General features: G+C 46.1%; 1 protein-coding gene across 1 annotated transcript in view; it reads left to right on the top strand.

The window, feature by feature from the left end:
* Positions 1-27225, top strand: part of LOC139268133 (zinc finger protein GLIS1) — a 506600-nt gene that overhangs the window by 87469 nt on the left and 391906 nt on the right. Inside the window, exon 6 of the mRNA XM_070886160.1 lies at positions 8854-8870. Within this exon, the coding sequence (XP_070742261.1) occupies positions 8854-8870 (17 nt within the window). The remainder of the gene's footprint in view (positions 1-8853; positions 8871-27225) is intronic.

The raw sequence follows: 27225 nt of genomic DNA, 5'->3' as shown, positions 1-27225 counted from the left end.
TCTTTCTACATAAAGTATTGTTGTTTTTGAATTACCAGTGTAAACAATAGAGAACACAGAAGATGTAATCAATCCCTTTCTGCCTATTTCTGAGATAGTCATTCTTTCCAAAGTAAACTAAGCATTTGATAATGTTAAACATTACATCAAATAAACTTTTATAATTAATTCTCCAGCTAGTTTTCAAATCATTTGGAAAAGCAAAACAATTAGAAATTTTACTATAGAATGAGGCAACACATCAAGTCAGTACTAGGACCACTGCTTTTCTTGATATATATTAATGATTTGGACTTCGGTGTACAGAGCATTATTTCAAAATTTGCGGCTGACACAAAACTTGGAAGTATATTGAACAGTGAAGAGGATAGGGATCGACTTCAAGAGGACATAGACAGGCTGGTGGATTGGGCGGACACGTGGCAGATGAAATTTAACGCAGAAAAGTGAGAAGTGATACATTTTGGTCGGAAGAACGAGCAGAGGCAATATAAACTCAAGGGTACAATTCTAAAGGAGGTGCAGGAACAGAGAGACCTGGGGGTATTTGTGCACAAATCATTGAAGGTGGCAGAGCAGGTTGAGAAAGTGGTTAAAAAAGCATACTTTTTAAGCATGGGCTTCATAAATAGAGGCATAGAGTACAAAAGCAAGGAAGTTATGATGAACCTTTATAAAACATTGGTTTGGCCACAACTGGAATATTGTGTCCAATTCTGGGCACCACACTTTAGGAAGGATGTGAAGGCTTTAAAGAGGGGGCAGAAAAGATTTATAAGAATGGTTCCAGGGATGAGGGACTTCAGTTATGCGGATAGACTGGAGAAGCTGGGGCTGTTCTCCTTAGAGCAGAGAAGATTGAGAGGAGATTTGGTAGTGTTCCAAATCATGAGGGGTCTAAACAGAGTAGAGAGAGAGAAGAAGCAACAACAACAACAAATTGTATTTATATAGCGCCTTTAACATAGTGAAACGTCCCGCGGCACTTCACAAGAGTATTATGAGATGAAAATTTGAAACCGAGTCGCATAAGTAGAAATTAGTGCAGGTGACCAAAAGCTTGATCAAAGAAATATGTTTTAAGGAGTGTCTTGAAGGAGGAAAAAGAGGTAGAGAGGCGGAGAGGTTTAGGCAGGGAATTCCAGAGCTTGGGGCCTAGGCAACAGAAGGCATGACCACCAATGGTTGAGTGATTAGAATCAGGGATGCTCAAGCGGGCAGAATTAGAGGAATGCAAACATTGGGCGAGGGTGGTGGTGGGGTGGGGGAGGGGGCTGGAAGAGATTACAGAGATAGGGAGGGGCGAGGCCATGGAGGGATTTGAAAAGAAGGATGAGAATTTGAAATTGAGAAGTTGCTTAACTGGGAGCCAATGTAGGTCAGCGAGCACAGGGTGATGGGTGAGCCGAAACTGATGCGAGTTAGGACACGGTCAGGCGAGTTTTTGATCACCGCTAGTTTACGTAGGGTAAAATGTGGGAGACCAGCCAGGAGTGCGATGAAATAGTCATGTCTAGAGGTTATAAAGTCCGCGATGTTAGAGGTGGAAATAGGCGGTCTTAGTTATGCTGCGGATATGTGGTCAAAAGCTCATTTCGGGGTCAAATATGACACCAAAGTTGCGAACAGTCTGGTTCAGCCTCAGACAGGAGTTGAGGAGAGGGTTGGAGTCAGTGGCTAGGGAATGGAGTTTGTGGCGGGGTCCGAAAAAATGGCTTCGGTCTTCCCAGTATTCAATTGGAGAAAATTTCTGCTCATCCAGAACTAGATGTCGGACAAACATTCTGACAATTTAGAGACAGTGGAGTGGTCGAGAGAAGTGGTAGTGAGGTAGAGCTGAGTGTCATCAGTGTACATGTGGAAACTGTTCCCATTGGTGGAAGGGTCACGAACCAGAGGTTGCAGATTTAAGGTGATTGGCTGAAGATCCAAAGGTGACACGAGGAATATCTTTTTTACGCACCGAGTGGTTATGATCTGGAATGCACTGTCAGAAAGGGTGGTGGAGGCAGATTCAATCGTGGTTTTCAAAAGGGAATTAGATATGTACCTGAAGGAAAAAGATTTGCAGGACGATGGGGAAAGGGTGGGTGATTGGGACTAGTTCAAGTGCTCTTGTAGAGAGCCAGCACAGGCTCAACGGGCGGAATGGCCTACTACCCTGCTGTAATGATTCTATGATTATTCTAGCGAGAAAGCCACATTAATGCGCGCTGAGTAATTCTGCATGCATTCAGACTGTGGCGTTATGGGAATTGCAGGCACAGGTGATAGTTCTGGGAAAAAACATCAAATTCAAATGCAGGCTTTTTGAGAGAGGCTCAGGTCTTCAAGTAAAAACATTCATGAGGTACTCAAAGATACAAAAGACAATTTTACAACCAAGTTTAACAATATTATTGTAAAATATGTCTTTTTTTATCTGTTTATTACGGTAGCAACTTTGTGTTGAACCCTGATTATTTCACGTTGTGAGAAAAAAAGTCACAAAGGCTTTTGAAAAATGTTTTTTAGAAATATGAATAATTTAGTTTCCATTTTACTTTTGATTGATTCAATTCTGTCACTTATAATTACACACTTTTGATTTATTGTAGCCAAAAGGATTTAGAATTTATTTTTGAATGATTTGTTTTCAATGCACTGATGCTCTTAATGTATTCTAACTGAATTTCCCTTGGCATTGCTCACAATAAGCCAGAAGTTTTATTTATTCATTTCCAGCTGACAAGGCCAGCATTTATTGCCCATCCCTAATTGCCCTTGAGTAGGTGGCGGTGAACTGCCTTCTTGAACCGCTGCAGTCCTGTGGTGAAGTTACTCCCACAGTGCTGACTTTGTTACAACTGAGTGGCTTGCTAGGCCATTTCAGAGGGCAGCTAAGAGACAACCACATTGCTGTGGGGTCACATATAGGCTAGACCAGGTGAGGACAGCAGGTTTCCTTCCCTAAAGGACATTAGTGAACCAAATGGGTTTTTAACAACAATCCGATAGTTTCATGGTCATTACAATTTTCAATTGCAGTATTTTTTTTTAATGAACTGAATTTAAATTCCCCAGCTGCTGTGGTGAGATTTGAACTCATGTCTCCAGATTATTACTCTAGGCCTTGGGATTACTAGTCCAGTAATATAACCACTATGCTACCGTACCCAGCGCATTATTCTGATTCTTTGTGTGTCTTAGATAGTGTGGGTTATTCACTGTGGATGGCAGCATAGCGGAGTCCAATTTTGTTCTCGCCTGAATTCTGTACTTTACTGTGGGCATCACTGGATGTCAATCAGAAGCCAAAATCCTGGCTGAAATATTTTTTGCATCCCTAGTTCAGGTGCCCCAGGGTAGTTTTAGTGCCACCCCGATAACTCAATACAAAGCTAATTAGGATCAAACCTGGAACTTTCCATGTTTGTGTGCCGTAGCAAATGATTTTAAAGGATTTGCCTGTTCATTGTTAAATGTTGGATATTTGCGGAAGCTGAAGAAGATGCTGTGACGTGCACTCTAAATTACAAACAGAAAGAGCAAGACAATAAACATTCCACATTCTTGGCAGGCAGCCCTTCTGAAATCCCAACACTGGCAATCCATGTTTCTTTTTTAAATGGGCCAACTTACTTTGGAGTATTTATTAGAACAAGGAGGTAATTTAGCCCTTTCGACTGTAACTCATTATTAACGGCCATTGAAATAACAGCTGGTATCTTCCAAAAGATTGTGCACCCTTTGGGTCTTTGAGGAGATGGAGCACCTTTTTCCCCTTTAGCACCCAGAGAGGTAAGTACCCGTCATCTGTACCCCAATTTCTACCTAGGTTTTTAAAAAAACTTTTAAAAGGGGATTTTGAGTAAACATCCCGTTTTTTGTTTGTAAGTTTTGCTCCTTTTCTTTGTGCAACTTGCCTTCTGCCGATAGTTGAGCGGATGGGTACAAGGCCAGTTTCCAGACCACTGCTGATGTCCCTGTAGCCACAGACCACCCAGGCATGATTTTCTTTTTACATTTTCCTTTTTGAATGACATTGAGACCAATTTAAACCAACCTTTAAAACCACTCTGAACACTTAACATTTTATTTTATATCCCCACCCAGAAGAAGCTGTCTCCTGCCCTCAATGAAGCCCGGGTCCCAGCTGTGCGCATTTTGCCCACAGACAAGGACTTCAATTATTTCATTTTCAAAAAACACACATGGCCTGTTCTTACCACATGGGGCCAGATTGCCTTCAGTGCCAGCAGGAGGCAGAGTACTGGTTGAAGTAAGGCACTTGATTCATATGTCTGAAACTGGACAGTGGGAAATATCCTGGGTGCATATGCTGATACTATCTACTTCTGCTGCTGAATCTTTGCACCTGTTGAGTGGTAGGTAATCCCCATAGAAACCAGTTATAATTTGAATAGAGATTTTGGCTATTTTATATCGAGGTTTCCGTTGACAGCAATTTGAAGCTCATTGGTGTTTGATGGTACAAACTTGCTTATAGGATTAAGCTGATTTCTGTATATGTCTTATAGAGTCGAACATTTTTGCTTTTAAAATGATGAAGAGAAATCTATGAAATATGCATGTGAGACACTGCAACAAAGCTTTACAAAAGACAAACTTGTTGGGTACACTGCAATCTCTCTCAACCTTTTTTGTTTCTCTCTATGTTATCATTATTACTAAGGTTCTTGCTGCTCAAAACTTTACTCTTTCATAGAAACATAGAAAATAGGTGCAGGAGCAGGCCATTCGGCCCTTCGAGCCTGCACCACCATTCAATATGATCATGGCTGATCATGCAACTTCAGTACCCCACCCCTGCCTTCTCTCCATACCCCCTGATCCCTTTAGCCACAAGGGCTGCATCTAACTCCCTTTTGAATATGTCCAACAAACTGGACTCCACAGTTTTCTGTGGCAGAGAATTCCACAGGTTCACAACTCTCTGGGTGAAAATGTTTCTCCTCATCCCAGTCCTATATGGCTTATCCCTTATCCTTACACTGTGTCCCCTGGTTCTGGACTTCTCCAACATCGGGAACATTCTTCCTGCATCTAATCTGTCCAGTCTCGTCAGAATTTTATACGTTTCTATGAGATCCCCTCTCATTCTTCTAAATTCCAGTGAGTATAAGCCTAGCCGATCCAGTCTTTCCAAATACGTCAGTCCTGCCATTCCGGGAATCAGTCTGGTGAACCTTCGCTGCACTCCCTCAATAGCAAGCACCTCCTTCCTCAGATTAGGAGACCAAAACTGCACATAATACTCAAGGTGTGGTCTCACCAAGGCTCTGTACAACTGCAGTAAGACCTCCCTGCTTCTATACACAATTCCTCTCGCTATGAAGGCCAACATGCCATTTGCCTTCTTCACCGCCTGCTGCACCTGCATGCCAACCTTCAATGTCTGATGTTCCATGACACCCAAGTCTCTTTGCACCTCCCCTTTTACTAATCTGTCACCATTCAGATAATAATCTGCCTTCCTGTTTTTGCCATCAAAGTGGATAACCTCACATTTATCCACATTATACTGCATTTGCCATGCATTTGCCCATTCACCTAACCTGTCCAAGTCCCCCTGTAGCCTCTTAGCATCCTCCTCGCAGCTCGCCATGCCACCCAGCTTAGTGTCATCTGCAAACTTGGAGATATTACATTCAATTCCTTCGTCCAAATCATTAATGTATATTGTAAATAGCTGGGGTCCCAGCACTATACCCTGCGGTACCCCACTAGTCACTGCCTGCCATTCTGAAAAGGACCCATTTATTCCCACTCTTTGCTTCCTAACTGCCAACCAATTCTAGAAGATTTGTCAAGCATGATTTCCCTTTCATAAATCCATGCTGACTTGGACCGATCCTGTGCTGCTATTACATCTTTAATAATTGATTCCAACATTTTCCCCACCACCACGCTAACCGATCTATAATTCCCTGTTTTCTCTCTCCCTTTTTTAAAAAGTGGGGTTATATTAGCTATCCTCCAATCCATAGGAACTGATCTGAGTCCATGGAATGTTGGAAAATGATCACCAATGCATCAACTATTTCTAGGGCCACTTCCTTAAGTACTCTGGGATACAGACTATCAGACCCTAGGGATTTATCGGCCTTCAGTCCCTTCAATTTCCCTAACACCATTTCCTGACTAATATTTCCCTCAGTTTACCCTTCTCGCTAGACCCTCGGTCCTCTTGTATTTTTGGGAGGTTATTTGTGTATTCCTTAGTGAAGATAGACCAAAGTATTTGTTCAATTGGTCTGCCATTTCCTTGTTCCCCATTATGAATTCACCTGATTCTGACTGCAAGGGACCTATATTAGTCTTCACTAATCTTTTTCTCTTCACATATCTATAGAAGCTTTTGCAGTCAGTTTTTATGTTCCCTGCAAGCTTACTCTAATACTCTATATTCCCCTTCCTAATTAAACCCTTAGTCCTCCTCTGCTGAATTCTAAGTTTCTCCCAGTCCTCAGGTTTACTGCTTTTTCTGGCCAGTTTGACTGCCTCTTCCTTGGATTTAACACTATCCCTAATTTCCTTTGTTAGCCATGGCTGTGCCACCTTCCATTTTTTATTTTTGCACCACACAGGGATGTACAATTGTTGTAGTTCATCCCTGTGATCTTTAAATGTCTGCCATTGCCCATCTACAGTCAACCCTTTAAGTATCATTCTCCAGTCTATCCTAGCCAATTCACGTCTCATACCGTCGAAGTTTCCTTTCTTTAAGTTCAGGACCCTAGTCTCTGTAAAAATAAAAAAGGGAAGGTGGCTCAACCGTGGCTATCTAGGGAAATCAGGGATAGTATTAAAGCCAAGGAAGTGGCATACAAATTGGCCAGAAATAGCAGCGAACCTGGGGACTGGGAGAAATTTAGAACTCAGCAGAGGAGGACAAAGGGTTTGATTAGGACAGGGAAAATGGAGTACGAGAAGAAGCTTGCAGGGAACATTAAGGCGGATTGCAAAAGTTTCTATAGGTATGTAAAGAGAAAAAGGTTGGTGAAGACAAACGTAGGTCCCCTGCAGTCAGAATCAGGGGAAGTCATAACGGGGAACAAAGAAATGGCGGATCAATTGAACAAGTACTTTGGTTCGGTATTCACTAAGGAGGATACAAACAACCTTCCGGATATAAAAGGGGTCAGAGGGTCTAGTAAGGAAGAGGAACTGAGGGAAATCTTTATTAGTCGGGAAATTGTGTTGGGGAAATTGATGGGATTGAAGGCAGATAAATCCCCAGGGCCTGATGGCCTGCATCCTAGAGTACTTAAGGAGGTGGCCTTGGAAATAGCGGATGCATTGACAGTCATTTTCCAACATTCCATTGACTCTGGATCAGTTCCTATGGAGTGGAGGGTAGCCAATGTAACCCCACTTTTTAAAAAAGGAGGGAGAGAGAAAACAGGGAATTATAGACCGGTCAGCCTGACCTCAGTAGTGGGTAAAGTGATGGAATCAATTATTAAGGATGTCATAGCAGTGCATCTGGAAAATGGTGACATGATAGGTCCAAGTCAGCATGGATTTGTGAAAGGGAAATCATGCTTGACAAATCTTCTGGAATTTTTTGAGGATGTTTCCAGTAAAGTGGACAAAGGAGAACCAGTTGATGTGGTATATTTGGACTTTCAGAAGGCTTTCGACAAGGTCCCACACAAGAGATTAATGTGCAAAGTTAAAGCACATGGGATTGGGGGTAGTGTGCTGACGTGGATTGAGAACTGGTTGTCAGACAGGAAGCAAAGAGTAGGAGTAAACGGGTACTTTTCAGAATGGCAGGCAGTGACTAGTGGAGTGCCGCAAGGTTCTGTGCTGGGGCCCCAGCTGTTTACATTGTACATTAATGATTTAGACGAGGGGATTAAATGCAGTATCTCCAAATTTGCGGATGATACTAAGTTGGGTGGCAGTGTGAGCTGCGAGGAGGATGCTATTAGGCTGCAGAGTGACTTGGATAGGTTAGGTGAGTGGGCAAATGCATGGCAGATGAAGTATAATGTGGATAAATGTGAGGTTATCCACTTTGGTGGTAAAAACAGAGAGACAGACTATTATCTGAATGGTGACAGATTAGGAAAAGGGAAGGTGCAACGAGACCTGGGTGTCATGGTACATCAGTCATTGAAGGTTGGCATGCAGGTACAGCAGGCGGTTAAGAAAGCAAATGGCATGTTGGCCTTCATAGCGAGGGGATTTGAATACAGGGGCAGGGAGGTGTTGCTACAGTTGTACAGGGCCTTGGTGAGGCCACACCTGGAGTATTGTGTACAGTTTTGGTCTCCTAACTTGAGGAAGGACATTCTTGCTATTGAGGGAGTGCAGCGAAGGTTCACCAGACTGATTCCCGGGATGGCGGGACTGACCTATCAAGAAAGATTGGATCAATTGGGCTTGTATTCACTGGAGTTCAGAAGAATGAGAGGGGACCTCATAGAAACGTTTAAAATTCTGACGGGTTTAGACAGGTTAGATGCAGAAAGAATGTTCCCAATGTTGGGGAAGTCCAGAACCAGGGGTCACAGTCTGAGGATAAGGGGTAAGCCATTTAGGACCGAGATGAGGAGAAACTTCTTCACCCAGAGAGTGGTGAACCTGTGGAATTCTCTACCACAGAAAGTAGTTGAGGCCAATTCACTAAATATATTCAAAAGGGAGTTAGATGAAGTCCTTACTACTCGGGGGATCAAGGGTTATGGCGAGAAAGCAGGAAGGGGGTACTGAAGTTTCATGTTCAGCCATGAACTCATTGAATGGCGGTGCAGGCTAGAAGGGCTGAATGGCCTGCTCCTGCACCTATTTTCTATGTTTCTATGTTTCTATGTAACTGTGTCACTCTCCATCTTAATGAAGAATTCTACCATATTATGGTCATTCTTCCCCAACGGGCCTCGCACAACCAGATTGGTAATTAATCCTCTCTCGTTACACAAGACCCAGTCTAGGAGGGCCAGCTCTCTCGTTGGTTCCTCGACATATTGGTCTAGAAAACCATCCCTTATACACTCATTCCTCCTAAGCTCCAAATATGCTGCCTACATGCTTCCCCTATTCCTTGCATTCACTCTGTTGTAAACAGGACTTAGTGCACTTTTTCCGACTTTAAGTCATTCTTTCCGAAGACTTCGCACCATGGAACTATAATGCCAGTGGGCTGTAGTGTTCCAACCTCCACCTCTGCTGACCTCAGCCAACTTGGCACAGAAGCTTTGGGTATAATCCAAATTTTTGAATTAACCTTTTAGGAGCTAATTATCAGAATTTATTGGGTTAATCTCTGAAATCAGAAAACCAAAATAGCAGCTTTCCCCTTCACCGAGGTTTCTCAATTAAAAATTAAATTCATTACTGACAGCATTAGTCTATTGCTTACAGACAACAGTTTACAGAATGACCACTGTCGTTTCATGTGAATGCTCAGTCTCCCTCTATGTACTGTACAGCTGCCAAGTTTTTTGCTGGAATGGACATGAATTTAAACATAAAGACAATGAAATGACTCGGGACCAACACCACGTGATTGGAATATGTTAAATCTGTGAGAATATGAAGAGATCAAAGTGTTGGCTTCTGTACTGTCTCTGGACCCTGGAGACGAGACCATTCCCTTTGCAGCAATGTATTATGTATGTATTGATTGAAGTCAGCGAGGACACTTCACAAAAGCCACCTGATTGTTTTTTTAGTTGAACACTCTGAAAAGTCAACCAAAAATGAGGAGATCTTTCCTGTAATCCCACAGTATCTCTTAGACCCCTTTTTAGAATTAATTTAGATGTTCCACAGGACTGATGCTACACACAGATGATTTGATTTGTAGCTTGCAAAAACTTAGGTTTGTTTGAAAATATTATTATTCGAAAGCTAGAGAGCAGTTGCCTCTTGGTGAAGGCAGTTCCAATTGTGTTACAGAGCAGTGGTTTTGTGCTTTCGAGAGACATTGGCTGTACTCAGCCCTGGTGCGATTACCCAGTTTATATGTCACACGTTTAAAGAGTTCGGGCAATGCATCACATGATGCCTTGGGTAAGGAACATACGAAAGCATGGAACAAAAATAGACCATTAAAGCATGGAACAAAAATAGACCATTTGATACATCGAGCACGCTGTTTTCACAGACCATGATACAGTGTACCCAATCGTGGAAACTACCCAATCTATTTAAGTCTAATTACTGTTGATAATAATAGCAGGCAAACACTTACATAGAGTTACTACACAGGCCCCGACATTTACAGGGAGACAAGGAGGGAGTGGAGGAGTGTGTTTGCTGGGGGGAGAAACTTGGAAATCCTGACAATGCGGAGGTCCTGCCGGATTTAACGGCAGGACCTCATTATGATTTTTTACTGGCCAGATTGACAGGCTGGCCGGCTGCTGGGAGGGGAAAATAGTAGAAGGCCGCAGCCCCGGCAATTAGAAAAGATTGGTCTAAGGTTGGGGTCTCTGAGCACGGTAGTGAGGAGGGAGGGAGGGAGGGAAAGATTGGGGCATAGTGGGGAGGGTCAGCAGATCGTGGAGGTTGGTCGATCACAGCAGAAGATTTTTGAAGAGCTGGGCATAAGCACTTCTGCTCTGTCAGGTGACAAGCAGTGCTCTTAAAACCACTTTCCTGCTGGATCCAGCTGCTCCCACCTTCCTTTAGCTGCCAGGTTTCCCAAGCCCTGGGAAACCTGTCCGGCCAGTGTTAAATTCAAAATAGCTGCCAAAATCTGAAACATGGAGCTCATTATCATATTATAATCATGGACCCACCTCTCTATAGCGGATTACTAGAATGCCCCCAAACCCATCGCAGTTAAACCAGAAGTAGGCACATTCGGGTGGGGTTGGGGTCAGGTTTCATACATTTACCAATTTAATCCCTTCCCCCGCACCCGACTCTCTCACTCGTCGTGGAGCGGTTAAATCCCCCCACAGAGCCTGCAGCTCAGAAACAGGCCATTAAACCCAACTGATTTATGCTGCCCTTTATGCTCCTCCCATTCCTCTTCATCTCACCCTATCAGCAGATCCTTCTATTCCTTTCTCCCTCATATGCTTATCTAGCTTCCCCTTAAATGCATCCATGCTACTCACCTCAACCACTCCTTGTGGTAGCGCGTTCCACATTCTAAGTCCTCTCTGGGGAAATAAGTTTCTCCTGAAATCTCTATTGGCTGTATTGGTGACTATCTTATATTTATGGCCCCTGGTTTTGGTCTCCAACACAAGTGAAAACATCTCTACATCTACCTTAGCAAACCCCTTCATAATTTAAAAAACCTTTATTAGGTCACCCCTCGAGGGAAGGCCCTATATTAATACTCCTTAGTTCCCACTGGCTGCTTCCTCTGTCTGTTGCTGAAGCCATTCAGATCAGGCCGAGGAGCAACAATAACTTGAATTTATATAGCACCTTTAACATAGAAAAATGCCTTAAGAGATGAGGTAATCTGGATGCCAAACCAAAGGAGATATTAAGAGGGACGATCAGAAACTTGATCAAAGAGGAAGCTCTTAAAGGAGGAGATGAATGTGGAGACGAGTCGGGGTTTAGGGAGGGAATTCCAGTATGTTGACCGTAGGCAGCTGAATGCAGAGCTGACAATGGTGGGACAAAGGGAGGGGGGTGATGCACAGGAGAAAAGAGTCAGAGGATTGGAGAATCTGGGGAGTGAGGTACAGGGCTGGAGGAGGTTATTGAGATAGGGAAGGGCGAGGCCATTAAGTGATTTATACACAAGGATGAGAATTTTAAATTCGAAGACTTGGTGTGGGATAGCGTAAGGACAGCAGAGTTGGGAGGGTGCAGGTTAAGAGGCCGGCCAGAAGATCACTGGAACAGTTGAGTCTGGAGGTGATAACTGTAGAGCTGAAGGTTTCAGCAGATGATGTGCTGAGGTAGATCCTATGTTCTATCCCTGGTCTGTGCTCAGTCAGCTGATCTCAGCTAGGATGGTGGTACTGGGTACTACAATTGTCCTCAGCACCATTGGTTAAGGGAAAGGAAAATTGAGCTCAGGTGCCTGATCCTAATCATTATCTGCTGACCCATGGAAAGTGTATGGGTTAGATGTTGGGTGGGGGTGGGGGTTAGCTTTGATTCCAGGGTTGAATAGCTTGCCAACACTCTAGGCCGAAATTGCACCTTTCTATAAAGCCTCTGGCCACCTGAAAGCAGCAGCCATGGATCATTGCAGAATGGCCATCGAGTCGCGTCGGACTGGCCGACGTTTGCAGCATTGCCCTTATGGGTTTTTCCGGTGGTGTGGATATCCACCCTGCTCCCGCCACTTCCACCCTGCTCCTGCGTCGTTAACAACGTCATCAGATCACGCAACGCCTTGGGTCCGCCCCAGAAGCAAAATTCAGCTCAAATCATCTTCCGACTGCCTGTCGGTGCCAACGACAGGTTTTTGGGTCGGTACATAATGCTTGCTCAAGACCGCCAGCGGCCTTTAAAGGCTTGTTGCGTTGAGCAGTTTTTTCCGGACTTTTTCAACCATTGCGAGTTGCCTTGTTGATAGCGGGATTGAGTTATAGTGGGCCAGGCTCTTCAGTCTCTACAACAGAGAGCTGTGATTGTGGAGGCTGTGCTTGCGGAGGATAACTAAATGGGGTCAGTGCTGGCAGCAGAACACATCCTGCACATTGTGCGCTGCAGGGAGACATGCAGGAGAAGGTGTCGTCAGCTCCAACAGCTGGAGAGGAAGCGGGCAAGGGACGACATAGCTGAGATACATGCAGAAGGCCATGGAGATGGCGACCCGAGAGGTGCCCCAGGAAGGACCTCCTGCCGGCAGGAGGAGGGTCAGCTACACGGACCCCCAGCACAACATAGTGGGTCAGCAGGACAGGAGGCAGATGCTTGCCAGCAGCAGGCTGCAGAGGGTGAGGACCAACATCAGCAGGAAGGAGAACGCAATGAGACAGCTATGAGATGAAGACACCTACACAGACGTGGTGGTAGAAGGCCCTATTGACAAATGGTCTACAGACAGCAGTTCTCATACATGGACCTGAGGGATGACCACTGTCTCTGGAAACTCCGATTCCGCAAGAACATCATCATGGAGCTGTGCAATCTCCTGCAGCCAGACCTGCAGCCTCAAACAAGGCTGAGAACAACTCTGACCGTCGCATCAAAGGTGACCATCGCACTCAGTTTCTACGCGACTCGGTTTTTTTCAAGCTGCAACAGCAGACATCTCGAACATCTCCCAGTTTGCCGCGCATAGCTCCAATCGTTAGGTGATAGATGCTCTGTATAAGAGGAGGAGGGACTACATATCCTTCCCTATGAGTAGGGAGAAGCAGTTGGAGCAGCAAACCGGATTTGTGAGGATTGCGAGCTTCCCCTGGGTTCAGGGCACCATAGACTGTACCCACGTGGCATTTAGGGCACCGCAGAACAATCCGAAGATCTTTAAAAACCACAAGGGAGTCCACTCCCTCAAAATCCAACTGGTGTGTGACCACAACTGCAAAATCATGGCAGTTGATGCCAGTATCCTGGCAGTAGCCACGATGCTTTCATCCTGCACCAGACCGGTGTGCCAGGTGTCTTTGCTGCCCCAAATCAAGATTGTGGCTGGCTCTTTGGAGACGAGGGCTATGCACTCTGCACTTGGCTGCTGATTCCCTTCACCACCTCAGGACTGTAGCGCAGCAATCGTACAAAGACTCATTCAGCCACCAGGTGCATCATTGAGCAAACCAGCGGAATCCTTAAACAGAGGTTCCATTACCTGAATCACTCAGGAGGAGTGCTGCAGTACTCGCCTGAGCGGGTGTCCCTATTCGTCATCGTCTGCTGCATGCTTCACAACCTGGCAATCATGAGGGCACAGCCATTGGAGGATGAGGTAGCAGTACCACCTGAGGAGGAGGTTCAGGAGGAGGAGGCGCAGGAGTATGACATGCAGGAGGAGGAGGAGAAGGCACAGGAGGAGGAGGAGCAGGATGTGGGTTGGAGGCCACGCAGGAGGCGGCATCGCCATCCGGACCCTGCAAGGGAAGTCCGAGACCGTCTCAATGCTGCTCGTTTCCACTGAGTTCATGTGCACTTTAGCCTTCATCTGTGCAAACCAATGAGCTCTTTCGCACATCATTCCCCACAGTCAAATGAAAGACCTCCACAGATAATCAAACCCAAAATAATGATTTATTGCACCAGAAATAATGGATCCACAAAACATACAGATAATCAATTCTCACCCTTGTACATTTCCTTATAACCCGTCTTATGCATACCTATTCTGGAACTACACCACAGTCTCTCCCCTTTGGCTGCATCATGGCTCTGGGAAGGTTGCTGTGTTTCAGGTGTAGAAGTTACAGATGTCCTTCTTGGATGCCCTCGACCAGCTCTGGCCCCGGAAAGGCTGGCTGAAGATTGGGCCGCATCCTCCTCGGTGCCTTCAGTCGGAATTGGCTGGGGCGATTCCATGGTTGGCAACAATGGCGGAGTGGCAGGTCTCTGCTCAGGACTGCTGTGATCCTGAGAGAGCACATCAGGATCTTGGCCTGATGAGCCTGCGCCACTCCCCCAGGGCAGCACGTCACCATCACCACCAATCTGTTGAGCACAGGTCGGTGGGGTAGCGTGACACCGGAAGGTCCCCGTGGACCGTGGTGGACCCAGCCGCGATGACATCAATCAGACCTCACGTGGCATCCAGTGAGACTGCATGAGAGCAGACATAGTCTCGATGCCACCAGAGATGACAGCAGTAAGACGCTCCATGGTCTTTTGCCCAGAGTACATGAGAGCATTCTGAGCTTCCAGGCCAGCGGCCAGTCTCTCCAAAGCAGCAGTCAGACATTCATTCCCTTGCGCTGTAATAGCAGCTGCCACATCACCCACGACATGTGGCATCACAGCTGGATCTGCATGGTCACTCTGGGAGTCCACCATTGTCTGCACACTGGCAATGATGGGCTCCATGATGTGCGCAGAGCTGTTCACAATGCGGGAGGCGGACTCCTCCACGCTCCTGACCACTTGCTGCAGGCTCTCTGGCTTCCTTGCCATTGCCCCCAACATCTGAGAATGGATGGCCTGCACACTTCTTTCATAAGCCCCAACATCGAGGGGCTCATCTGAGTCCTCTGCAGCAGAACTCGCGTATGAACTCACATCCCAGAGAGATTGCACCTGAGGTTGCCTTTGCCCATGACCATGCTACAGCCTGCTAGGCCCCGGTACATCAACCAGTGCAGACCCCTCTGCTAAATCTAACTGACCCGACCGTGCACTCCCAGTATCTGAGCTTGCGTGTGCAAGTGTAGGAAGCAGTGATGCGGTTTTGGCAGCAGTGTCCCCCTCTTCATCTCCCTCATCGGACATGCCGTCAATGTCTACACACGGCTCAAGGGTCTCGTCCTGACTCTGGCTCATGCTCAAGGGTCTCATCCAGACTCTGGCTCGGAGTTGCATCAAGGATCTCGGTCTCGTTCTGGTTTGCACTCGGGGTCTAATCTGCAATCATAAATGGCACAAGAGGTCCTGTCAGAGTGAGGTAGGGAATTGCACCATCCAGCAAGCAACTTGCACACAATCAGAAGCAATTGACTGGTAGGCGCTTGGACTTTCAGGGAGAGATGGCATTAAAGGGAGGCCGTCACTTATCGATGTTGCCTCCAGCGGGATCCACACTGCCAGTGGCCACAGGGAAGGCAACATGTGGGCCCATTAGGCGATGTACCCTTTCCACGATGTCAGTGAGCTACTGGATATCGGCTTCACCCCACCAGTCCTCTGTTGCTCCAAACGGTTGTGGGAGACCTTGGCCTGCAAAGCAAAGAAGGGTTGCTGAGTAGCAGTGTCATGAGGCCTCGGCAATTAGTGCAAGTGTGGGTCCATTACATGCAGGTGTAACTCTCACATGAAAGGGACCCTCCATTGTGAGTATGCACACATAGAAATACAGGCCTCAGCAATGAAATGGTGCTCCACTGACTATATAGTGACAGTGGGAAATAAGATAAGGTGAAGGAGAGACTCGCAGATGGAAAGTGAGGAGTTGGGGGAACATGTACTCACTTTCATCAGTCGAATGATGTCGTTCAGCCTTTTGTGGCATTGGGTGATAGTGCGGTCATGAATGGAGGTCCCCAACACCTCCACAGCGATCTCTCTCCAGGCATTGAGAAAGACGGCACGACTGGGTCTTCCGGTGTCCGGATAGAGAACGCGCCTCATTCCCTGAACAGCTTGGATCAGGGTCTCAAGTTCAACATCCGAGAAGCGGCTGGATCTTCTTAGACCTCTGGCATTAGCCATTCCTTCACAAGCAAGAGACAAACTCAGTGCTCAGGGCCTAACTGCAAACCCTGCCCTCCTCTTCCTGGAGTGTACTCAGGTCCACAGGCTGCAGGCTGGAGCAGATTGCAAGAGCTCCTCTCTTCACCAGTTCCAAGTGAATAGGCCACACCTCCAACAGCTCTACAACTCTTTTTGGCTGTAAAACAATAAATCAATTAAATCAAGTGCCCCCTGATTAAAGGGGGGGGGGGGGCTGAGACACTCCAAGCAGTCTTCAAGTTAGCTTTTTTTTTTGTTTCTTTGTTTTTTTTTGGGGGGGTTTTTTGGGAGCACTAAAACCCAAACCCTGCCCTTTAAGGCGGCCAGGGAGCAGCTGCCTCGTTATCAGTAGGGCATTAGCTGAATTTTGTGGCCCAATCAGCACTCCGCTCCTACACCGCTGCAAAGAACGCATTCCCGCCACCAATACCACACTGCTCCTTTTTTCAGCAAAATTGCTGAATTTCGCTCTAATGATGCGGCGGTAATGCACGGCAAAAAGTAGTAGGTGCACCTCGTTTCGGGCGGGGGGCAATTTCGGCCCTTCACTGTCTACACAAAAAAAATGGCCACTAAGGTGAAATACCAGAAGGCTGCTAACACCTGAGGAACTATGTACCAGAAAAAGCCAATGCCTTCAGTAGAGAAACAGAAACAATTGAAGCAGGGAAGAAATCCACTTAAAGCAGTTAAGTGTGATCTGTTTGAGGACAAGATCTGTGATGCTGGGTCTCTGTCCTGTTTTGTTGTTCCAGGACTTCTCAGGCTTCGACCAAGATAGGAATGTGGAGCACCTGCATCTGCAATAGATGCCGGCAAAGAATAGAATAGTCATTCAAATGAGGCTTGTAGGGAGAGGGGAGGCGGGTGGGGGGGGCGGCGGGAATGGAGGGTTGGGATGTTCCCAGCCATTCCACCTAATTTTTCTGTTTTTCCACTGGCGGGGAGCCAATTTGGAGGAATGCCAAGAAGAAGCAGACTTAAAAGCCTCATGATAAATTGGAGAAGAGGCTGTACAGAGGGTGGGGGGTGGAAGGGGGAGTGTGAGGAGGGGTGGGGGTGCAACTAGGTCATATATCTGGGTGTACTGAGGCCTTTCCAACACCGGGGTCAGCGGTGGGTGGGGGGTGGGGTGCGTCAGGAACAACGGCCCCTCTGTTCAAAGAATCAGCAGTCAGATCATTGCAACAAAATACAGTGATTTCTAAAAACAGCATTCTTAGAACCATCTACCACTCCAGGTTAGTGCTTCAGGTTTTAGCTAAGAATAGGCTGAGAATAATTGATTTTATGTTAATTACCAACAATTGAAAAATATTAGCAGTTCAGATGTGTATCCTGTGACATAAGCGAAGATGAATAATCAATAGATTACACCAAACTGAACTACCTGGGTATTGAATTTCCGCCGACAATTGTCTGCCATAACTTTGGTGGAAGATCTGCGGAAACTCCAGAGAACAACGTAAACGTCATTTACACCGTTTCACCGCATTGCTGCGGATCTTCCTCCAAAGTGAAGGAGGACGATCGGGAGATCCCCCAAGGAAATTCAACACCCTGGTTCCTTTAATACAACAATTACTTACCATAACATACAACATACACTAACTATTTTATTGTATTGAGAATACTTATAGTGTTGTTATAAGAGACATAGTTGGTTTATATTACAACTTATAAATGGGGTTTTCTAGAGGTCATGTTTAATAAAACATATACTGATTGTGTATATACATAGATATAAACTATAAATAAATTGTTTGACTAACTGTTCTCCTTGGGGTTGAGACGATGCCAAGCTGACATGCCTGTCAATGGCACTCAGAGTTAAGTCAACCCTCTGTGGCAGAATTGGTAACCTGATACCTAAGCCAGCCAATCTATGACAGTACTGATTACTGTTGATGATTGACTAACCAGCCCATCCTCTAATGGAACCTGGAGGAGTAGATCTGTCACTGGAGGCTGGGATTCTTCTCTCTTATTTTCAAGTAACCCTGCAAGCTAATGCCGAAAACGATAAATTGGACCTAGCTGGATAAGCAGTGAGATATCTACCGGTGCCCTGTGATGGTGTACGGTGCACATTTAGCTCATCAGCAGTATCCTACACACACTTAGGGGTCCCTAAGCCCTGGCTATGCCAACCTGTGCTCTCTGGACTGTGGGAAGTGGGGTGTGTCCTTATTGGGAGAGAATGCACACTCCACATTGGGCAGACAGAAACAGTATGGATTCTCCAAAACATGGTGATGGGTTTCTGTGTGCATCAGACATACAGTCTGACCAAAAACTACCAGCAGCACCAAGCACAGCAGCACCACCAACATTCTCCGCAACCACCTGAAGCTTCACAGGATAGAGGGCATCAGCACCCGAGCAAATTGTTTCCCGCGAGGCCAGGGTTGGCCTATCATGATCAGATTTACTTAATTTTACACTGCACACCCATATGGCTGCCACAAACTGTGCCAGGTTGACACCACCCCACAGCAACACCATAAACCATTCCACAATGACTAGTCCATTCACTATTGATGGAGGTACAGAACTGTTATGTCTCACCATTCACTGCAACTCACTAAGTCACTTCCAAAGGTGCCGCAAATGTGTCCAAGACGGGAAAGTGGTGAAAATAAAGATTTTAATGGTTGACAATAAATTAACGGAAACTGGCCATTGCCATTGACTAAAACACTCAAGTGGCTACCCGTGTGAATCTTCTTGTGTGTCATCTTTCTCTTCCTCATGCTTCTACGAGGTGCTACCCCTGTGGCTTCAGCAGAGGCAAATGCAGCTTGCTCACTTCCCTGCTGCGACTGCTTAGGCACACTTGGCGGACATCCTCTGGGTTTTGGAGCCTGTGTTGGCCCAGACTCAGCCATCACGATCCACGAGCCATCTGGGGCTCTGACTGAGGGGGTGGCAATGGGGGAGAAGTAAAAACGCTTTGAGAGGAGCCCACACTTCCCTCTCCTCCCTCACACCGTCATCCCTCGCCACCCGCACTTCCCTGGAGAGCACCTTGCTACACATCAGTGGGGCTATGAGGACCCATGCCTACGCTGACATCCCTCCTGGACAGGAGGTCGATGAGTTTCTGCTATCTATGCTCCATAGATAGCATGTGTTCGTGTAAGTGGTGCATTAGCTGCTAATGCAGGTAGCCATCCTATCCATGGAAGAGCCTACAGTCACATTCACCTGCGACAAGGTGGTACTCATGTTGGAGATGGATTCCTCCATTCTCTGAACATTTGCAGACATCGTGCTCGGAAAACCTGTCAGAACCTCTTGCACTTCTTGCTGCACCTCCAAGATCACCCTCTTTCTGCTTCCCCCCAGAGGCTCACCATCTTCTGAACAGAGCTCTCTGCCAAGGGGTCTCCACTGCTATCTCTTTCTGCACCATCTGCTCTTGCTGCTCACTTGTGGCTTGTGACAGGCCCGGTGATAACACTGCTCTATCTCACGCTGGACCCACAAAGGTATGCGTCTCTGCGCTGGTGCTGGGTGCGCTCATGTCTGGTGACAGTGTGTCCTCAGAGGCTGGAGGCTGATTTGTGGTGTCATCTTGATCTTCCTCCTAAACAGTGAGTGGAGGACGGGGGGGGGGGGGGGGGGGGGGGTGGTGCTCTTGATGGACCCGTGGCAGAGTAAAGAGATGAGTTAAGTATGCCATATAAAGAATGGGTGCAGATACCATTATGCACATGATAACTGTCATGTATGTAGACCATGTATACTAACTGTATAGTCACATAAGGTGTGCCATCAGAGGGCACTGCAGTGGGAAACCTGTTTGCAGGGCCCAGCATAAAAGGTTGCCCACCATGCTTGTGCCTCACTCTGGAGTTACAGTAAATAGGACTAAGGTCACAACAGCTCAAGTACAATACTAGACCTCGTGGAATCATTCATAAGAGTATTGAAGACATAACAATAACCATTCAGTGGCTGATGACATCAGTCCCCATATGAGTGTATGCCATGTAGCTGTATGATATGTTATTCTGTCATCAGGTTGTTTCGATGTTCCCCTCTCTCCATCTCCCACCTCTAGCTGCTTGGCCACTCCTGAGACTTCCACCACAGCTTTCTCTGCTGTTGTGAGCATGGCCAATAATGGAGGCCCACCTCTAGTTCTCTTCCTCTCCCTCTTATTGTGCATGCTCTTCTCCTGCAAGGAGGGAAAGAATAGAAGGTTGAGTGAGAGTAGTGGAATGAGTGTAAGAAATGGATGGGTTACATCTTTAGAGGGAAACTATGATGGATTGGGGTGGCAATGCCAAGTGGGCTTGTGTTTTGGATGTGCAAGCTATGTTGGTGTGAGCAAGAATGTGCAGGAGTAGGGTTGGGAAGTCAGCGTGATGGATTATGATGAGAGGCACAGCAGGATCAAGTTAAGTGTGGCTTTGCACTCACCTTTCCTGATCTGATGAGATCATTGAAACATTTGCGCCACTGCAGCCAGGTCCTCCTGAACACATCCCTGATCGTGACCTCCTCTGCTCTGCCAAGCTCTTTTTGTCTCCTGGGGAGGTCTCTTCCACCCATTGGAAGTGAAGAGGACCTCCCTGCGTGCTCTGACTCCCTCCAAAATGATATGGAGGGAATCATCGGAGAACCTGGGTGCAGCTCTCTGCCTCTGTGCAGTCATGCACACTCCTAGATGAACCTTCAAATGCAATGTGGCCATGCCTCCTTGAAATATACCAGCTGAAAATGAGTCGTGGATGACGTCATCAGAACCACACCATTTAATTGGGCCGGGTAACACGAAGGTTGGGCTTAATAGGCCCCATTATCGCAAAGTCGTTTTTTGCAATGGGACGGAAGCAGCAATGGGGTCAAAACCCGCCACGCCGACCGCCTGCACCCGACTTGCCCAGGTTCGGAAAATTCCTGCCAGTGATTTTCATTTTGAATTTCTGTTTTATATGAATTTGTTATAATGACCATCAATCAGGCGCAATGAGCTCCGTGGCTGATTGTCTGACCTACCGTCCCATCGAACAAAGCTCCCTGCTAGGATGCTAACTGGTATAATTTACCTCAATGTGTTTTACAAAAATATAGCCTGACATCTAAGATGCATTATGATTGGCTCATTATCAATGGCAGAAATACTTTAAGATACAGTTTAGCGCCTACCTTGCATTGCTGTACATTAAATAGTTGCGAATACTATGTGCACTAATAAAGGTACAGTTACAAATGTATGGCATGCACATTTTATAAATGTATTGAAATTCCTGATTTTGATTTTAATTTCACTACTGTAATATTATTTGTTACATATAATTCTATTCAATATATTGAAAATGGGCAGAGACGTTTGTTCTCTGCAATGGTCTTGAACAGATATAAGTAAATGTTGCAATCTGAATGGATCAATATGATGTAGAGAAGATGTTTCCACTTGTGGGAGAGTTCAAAACCAGGGGCCATAAATATAAAATAGTCACGAATAAATCCAATAGGGAATTCAGGAGAAACTACTCAGAGAGTGGTGAGAATGTGGAAGTCGCTACCACATGGTGTGATTGAGGTGAATAGCATAGATGCATAAGGGGGAGCTAGATAAGTACATGATGGAGAAAGGAATAGAAGGATATGTTGAAAGGGTGAGATGAAGTAAGTTGGGAGAAGGCTTATGTGGTGTCTAAACACCAGCATAGACCTGTTGAGCCAAATGGCCTGTTGCTGTGCTGTAAAATGTAATATATTTTAGACTTTATTCACAGTGTTAAGAATATCACTGGCAGCTGCTTAAAATCTAAGCAGTCACATATGTTACATTATGTTCTTTTAATTAAATGTTTTTGTTACAATATTATGGGTTTAATAGTCTATCTGTTTCCATTACAAATTGTGTTTTTTTTATAAGCTTTTATTTCAAATATAAAAAGTAACTGAGCTAAGATGGTCAGCCAACATTTGGATTAATTAACTTTTCAACATTTATACCAGTTTGTTAGTACCTTGAGGAACATTAAAGGATCGTTATTGGAGTTGCTTTTTTTCATTACCTCCAATAAAATTATATTCTCAGGACTCCTAGATTTCAAAACCAAACTTGCATTCACCGGAAGGTCATAACTTCTGACAAAAAATTAGCATTTCACTGATTTTTGAGAAAAGAGACTTTCTGTTATTACATAATGTACAACGTTACTTACATTGATATCTAACTATTCCACCGATATCAATCTTTTCGATTGATTATGAGTAGTCTCTCGTGTGTTACCTCTCAGGTAATAACCATAAAGTGACTGATCAAAATCAAAAGGATAGTTTGATCATATTCAACGGGTTTGAACCAATTAAATGAATGGGCTAAGGAGAAGCAGAATGATTTTAACACAGATAAATGTAATTTAATGCACATTAGAAAAGGAAATTATTTATTTACATGATAACGGGATGTCCACTACCATATGTGGAAAAGGGTTTAAGTGTGAGTGCTGGCTTTTCACAGAAAGTATCCAATGTGAAGCTATTATTGACAGGGCTGATCACACACAATGTAAGTTTTCAAACTAGTGTCCCTGGACTCTTGTGGATTGACTAGGGGATTCAATGGGACCTGTGGCCTAGAAATTCGATTGTGCTCGATAAAGGGCTCCAGGGGGCTCCACGTGATACACGCATGGCCTCAGGCAACATGTTAAATTTGTGCTGGATGTCATTAAAATGGTTCAAGCATGCAGCCAGCTCTATTCTTTGGCTGTACACCTATTTCAGGGGGGTGGGGTGGGAAATCGGACATCTCTGATACCGCATAAAGGCAGCCAGCACCTCTTAAAGGGGAGGTGCACTCTGGCTGCAGACATCAGATTAAAGAAGATGGCTGGAAGAGGTCCAGACAGGGCATCCAAGCTCTCCAATGCTGCGTTGCAGGCCATCATGCAGGTGAAGAACAAGAAGAAGGAGATCTCCCAACAGGAGGCAGAAATACCTCTAGGGGACTTCTCAGTTGCCAGTGGGAAGAGGTCACTGATGAATTCACTGCTAGTAACTTATCTTCCAGTATATGGCTGCAATGTCAAAAGAAGTTCAATGACTTCACCAGAGTTGTCAAGGTAATACTGCTCTCTCAGGCTGAGATTGCATGATAGCTGATGACTTTGAGGGTCCAAGGTACTGAAGATGGCTGATGGGTATACCCCAGGAAATGCTGGGTGCATTGGGCAGCTTGTCAGTCAGCTTGTGCACAATGGCCCAGAGCATGGAAGAGTCCAGCTCCAACTTATGTCAAGTTTCGCATTGAGCATGGAGAGCATTCTGTCCAACATGGACCAAGCGGTCAGCTCCATGAACATGACATGGCTCCCACCATGATGGAGTGCCTACTGACTGCTCCCACAGCTTCCATGATAGCTAACTTTGCTGCCATAGAAGCTCAGACAGCTGCCATCTTGGCTTGGCGGCTAATGTTGATAGGGGCTTCTAGAGCTTCACATCACTCCTGCACTCTGTTCTGGTGCAGTGCCGTAGGAGTCCTGAGGTGTAGTCCTAGGAGAGTGGCCTTGGCTCCATGCTGTCCTCTCTTAGGATGGTAACATACCTTTTCCCCCACCACCCACTCCGTCAGTTCCCTTGTTAGCGCCACACAGCCAGTTGTGCCAGACTGCCCCGGCCGCTGCCGAGATGTTGCAGTCTGCAGCCAGGCTCTCAAGTCCCAGAGCTGCTCAAGGTCACCCATCACAGCCATCAGAAGTGTCCTCAATGGAAGCTCAGCAGCCTTCAACCTCCCATCTGTAGCCACTGGGAAAACTCATCAGAGCACTAGGATAGGGAAACGAGCACAGAAGACAGACACTAAGGAATTTCACAAGTCATTATTTCTCTTAACTATTAGATAGAGATGGAATTGGGATGTTTGATTAATTTTATATTTGTTCTGGATTTGATGTTGGTGTTTATATTTGTTGTGAAGTGAGGGTAAGCGGATGGTGATAGTCAGGAAAGTGGTATGGATTGTGGGACTGTTGATGTATTGGCGGTGGTTCAGGTGAAGCGCCCTTGAATGAGCTATTATCAGTGCATTTGATACCAATCCTGCTCTTCCTCTGATACATGCTGCTCCCACTCCTCTTTCTGCTCCTCCTCTTCCTCCTTCTGCAATTCTTGCAGCTCGGGTGGTGGTAAGGGCTATTCCCTCATGATGGCAAAGTTATGCAGATGACCACACATCTGAATACCCACTTAGGGCTGTACTGCAAAGCTCCTTCCGAAAGGTCCAGGCAGCGGAAACATTGCTTGAGCACTTCGACTGTCTGTGAATGTCAATGATGTTTCTAGTGGCAGCATGGCTCTCTTGGTAGAATCATGAGTCATGTCTTGAAGGGATATCCCTTGTAATTCAGTAGCCAGCCTGTAATCTGATGGCCTGGGTGGAATATAGGCGGCACAGAGGACTGACGCAGGATAAATGCATCATAACTGCTGCAAGGAAATTGGGCACAGACCTGCATGATGCACTACCCGTGGTCGCAAACAAGCTTAAGATTGAGGGAGTGGAATCTCTTTCTTTTCAGAAAGATGTCAGAATGGTGATGAGGTGCTCGCAAGGCATTGTGGGTGCAGTCTATTGCACCTTGCCCCCTATGGAAGTCTACAGTGCAGGAGAAGAGATCTCTAGCCCTGTTTTGCTCTGTACATGGTGTTATGTATGGAGAAAGAGTCAGACTGAACACTGTCAGCTCAAAGTAAAGTGTGACCGTAGTCTTTTATTGCAGGTCTCCAGAGTGCCTCTCCAACCTGTGAGGCCTTCTTAAATACCTTGGGACTCCAGGGGATGAGCCCTCTAGTGGCTGTACAGAGTAAATACAAGTCCACATATATAACAACACTCCCCCCAAAAATCAATGGTGTAACTATTTACAATGTGAGTCGATCTGGGGCCCTTCTTGCCCTGGTTGATTGTCTCGGTGTGAAAGCTGGTATTGTTGAATCATTTGTTGGGCCCTCGCTGGGCTGCTGTTCAGCTGGCATAGCTGGGCTGCCTGGTGTGTTGGGTCCTGCTGGGCTGCTGTGGGTGATGGGTTCTGCTTCGTGGTCAACCGTGGTGCCGGTTGTCACTGGTGTGTATGTTGGGGGATCAAAAAATGTATGGTCCAAGGTGGGTTGCTCAGGATAGTCCGTGAACTTGAGTTTGATTTGGTCCAAGTGTTTCCGGTGAATGAGTCCATTTGAAAGTTTGACCCGAAACACCCTGCTCCCCTCTTTGGCCACGACAGTGCCGGGAAGCCATTTGGAGCCTTGTTCATAATTCAATACAAATACCGGATCATTGATTTCAATCTCGCGTGACACATTTGCGCTATCATGATATCTATTCTGTTGAAGTCGCCTGCTCTCTACTTGTTCGTGTAGATCAGGGTGAACTAACGAGAGCCTTATCTTAATTGCTCTTTTCATGAGCAGTTCAGCAGGTGGGATCCCAGTGAGCGAGTGGGGTCTTGTGCGGTAGCTAAGCAGGACTCGGGATAGGCGAGTCTGCAGCGAGCCTTCAGTTACCCTTTTCAAGCCCTGCTTGATGGACGCTGGTTTAAACGGGGCAGATGTGACATGTTTGATGCCGTTACGGGTCATGAATTCTTTGAACTCAGTACTGGTAAAACATGGCCCGCTGTCGCTCACCAGGACAGCAGGCAGGCCGTGTGTGGCAAACATGGCCCGCAGGCTTTCAGCAGTGGCAGCGGACGTGCTAGCCGACATTATCTCACATTCAATCCATTTGGAATACGCGTCTACAACCACAAGGAACATTTTACCCAAGAACGGGCCTGCATAGTCGACCACGGTTTGGAAGGCCAAGACCATAACCTTAGCGGCGCCTCCCTGGGTACATTGCTTAACTGCGAGCATGTATTACATCTGTGAACGCAGGACTCTAAGTCCGCATCGATACCGGATCACCACACGTGGGATCTGGCTATCGCTTTCATCATTATGATGCCTGGGTGGGTACTGTGGAGGTCATTGATGAAGGTGTCTCTGCCCTTCTTGGGGACCATTACTCAATTGCCCCACAGAAGGTAGTCTGCTTGTATAGACATTTCGTCTTTGCGCCGCTGGAACGGCTTAATCTCTTCCTGCATTTCCACTGAGACACTGGACCAACTCCCGTGAAGCACACAGCTTTTGACTCGAGATAATAAGGGGTCCTGGCTTGTCCAGGTTTTGATCTGCCGGGCAGTGACAGGTGATTGCTCACTCTCAAATGATTCCCTGGGTGATTGCTCATTCTCAAATGCTTCCATAACCATGGCTAGATCTGCGGGCTATGCCATTTGCACCCCCGTGGTAGGCAATGGCAGCCTACTGAGAGCATCAGTGCAGTTTTCTGTGCCTGGCCTGTGGCAGATGGCGTAGTTGTATGCAGACAACGTGAGCGCCCATCTCTGGATGCGGGCCGATGCATTGGTATTTTTTCCTTTATTCTCGGAAAACAGGGATATAAGTGGCTTATGGTCAGTTTCCAATTCGAATTTTAGCCCAAACAGGTATTGATGCATTTTCTTTGCTCCATAGACACACGCTAATGCTTCTTTCTCAATCATGCTATATGCTCTCTCAGCCTTCGACAGACTCCTGGATGCATAAGCAACCGGTTGTAGTTTCCCAGAATCATGAGCTTGTTGCATTACACACCCGATGCCATATGACGACGCATCATATGCTAGTACCAAACGCTTACATGGATCATATAACACAAGCAATTTGTTTGAGCATAATAATTTTCTCACTTTTGCAAAGGCATTTTCTTGGCTTTTGCCCCAAACCCATTCGTTCCCTTTTCGTAGTAAAACATGCAGTGGTTCTAACAGTGTGCTGAGACCCGGTAAGAAGTTACCAAAGTAATTCAGGAGTCCCAGAAACGACCGCAGCTCTGTGGTCTCAGTGCGTTCTCGATTGCCTCCG

Source organism: Pristiophorus japonicus, chromosome 8, assembly GCF_044704955.1.
Source record: "Pristiophorus japonicus isolate sPriJap1 chromosome 8, sPriJap1.hap1, whole genome shotgun sequence".
In the NCBI taxonomy this organism is placed as follows: domain Eukaryota; kingdom Metazoa; phylum Chordata; class Chondrichthyes; family Pristiophoridae; genus Pristiophorus; species Pristiophorus japonicus.
The sequence above is the reverse complement of the archived record's forward strand: the minus strand, read 5'-3'. Positions and strand labels throughout refer to the sequence as shown.